This window comes from Pistacia vera, unplaced genomic scaffold, assembly GCF_008641045.1.
Source record: "Pistacia vera cultivar Batoury unplaced genomic scaffold, PisVer_v2 Contig919, whole genome shotgun sequence".
Classification (NCBI taxonomy): Eukaryota; Viridiplantae; Streptophyta; class Magnoliopsida; order Sapindales; family Anacardiaceae; genus Pistacia; species Pistacia vera.
Genome location: NW_022196800.1, coordinates 1 through 1509, shown reverse-complemented (window position 1 = coordinate 1509; position 1509 = coordinate 1). Strand labels below are relative to the sequence as shown.

The window sequence follows — 1509 nt, the reverse complement described above, 5'->3', positions numbered from 1 at the left end:
TTTACAGCAATAAAAGTGTTGATATCACATCTAGTGAATTAATGCAATAATCAAAATGTTTACTCAATCTTCCATGCATAAAGAAACAGGCAGAACTCTGAAGCTGTAGAACTTTTAGTTGAATGGTACCTGCTTCCATTACTGTTATCACTGTCACATCCTTGGCTGCTGCCTTCACTTTCTACTTCCGGTGCACTTGGCTTGAATATGAACAACCCATGACCCGTGCCGGGGCTACTAAACAACCAATCGTGTACATCCCAGAAAACTTGAACCGGTTGTTTATCTACTAACACAGTTTGGTTGCCTCTGAATTTCCATTGCAAATTCTTCACCTGAATCAACACAATCCCATCTATGCTAATCCACATTTCTGGATCTTTTGGCCCATTTGTTGAACTCTCAACTACAATGTCATGTTCCCTTTTCTTGTCATCAAATTTAGCTCTGGTTGCAAAACTTTTCTTGGCGAAAACGTTTTCTTTCTTGTAAAATTGTATGGCTTCAACTATAGCTGGTCTTGATTTTGTTCTCTTATAAGCCTTTTTCTTGTAATCTCCCAACAATAACACAACCTCTTCTTCCCAAACTAGAGCAACATAATAATCTGCATATGGTTCAGGCCCTCCTGAAAATTTAGCCGAACGAAGATCCCAATAAATCTCCACTAGGTTCCCTTCAACATCAATTGATTTATACCCTTTCTTGCTCCAAAAATGCCAAGGCTTAAGATCAATCTTGCAACTGTAATGATAATCACCTTCCAAGCTATTCACCATGATACTTAATGAATGATTCATAAGATTTCTACACCACAAAACTGTCACATTTCTCAAATAGCCTGCAATGTGTGTCTGGTAGCCACATGTGACCGTGCTCTGAGCTGTTTTATTTGTTACAGGATCTTCCGTTATTTTCTCTGCTAATGGCGGATTCGCCACAGAATATGCTCTCATAGGGTGAAAAGCCATTGGTATTCAATATACACACTCTTCTTATAATCTCTATAAACACAATACAATGCGATTGTATCTCTTATATAAACTATTTAAGCTTGTAACCCAAAAAAAAAAAAAAAAAAAAATGATATATATTTTGATCACATTCAACTTATTTGTTCATAAATATGCAGAATGTGCGTGCCAAGAGATGATTAGATTGTAGCATAATGAAAGTTACACAAATACCTTGCCGCGGATAGAGTCATAGATTTTTGAGATATTTGAGGTGTTGCCTGATGGTTGATAAATAAATTTATTAGTTTTGATGAAGTCTCCCTTGCTGTTGAACAGAAAGCAGACACAGACATATAATGGGAAAAGGAAGAATTCTCCAAAAAGGATAATTGCTGGAGATTAGTTTTTTTGGTGAAGAAACAGGAGAAGGAACAAACACGAATGTTTGTTACAGTATGGAGAAAAAATCTCCATTTAGAGGCTGAAAGAGAAAAGATGGCCGCTACAAACGGATTTCAACAAAATTGTCCTAAAATCTTTTTACTATATACAG

At 36.3% G+C, this 1509-nt stretch overlaps 1 protein-coding gene across 1 annotated transcript; it reads right to left on the bottom strand.

Annotated features, from left to right (window-relative positions):
• Nucleotides 1–59: 59 nt before the first annotated feature.
• Nucleotides 60–971, bottom strand: LOC116120053. Its single transcript, XM_031405998.1, has one exon. It carries the CDS (start codon nucleotides 969–971, stop codon nucleotides 60–62), a length of 912 nt encoding a protein of 303 aa, XP_031261858.1.
• Between the last annotated feature and the right edge of the window lie 538 nt (nucleotides 972–1509).

Excerpts from the sequence above, each read along its gene's own strand:
- LOC116120053 (XM_031405998.1), bottom strand. The coding sequence starts at position 971 with ATGGCTTTTCACCCTATGAGAGCATATTCTGTGGCGAATCCGCCATTA.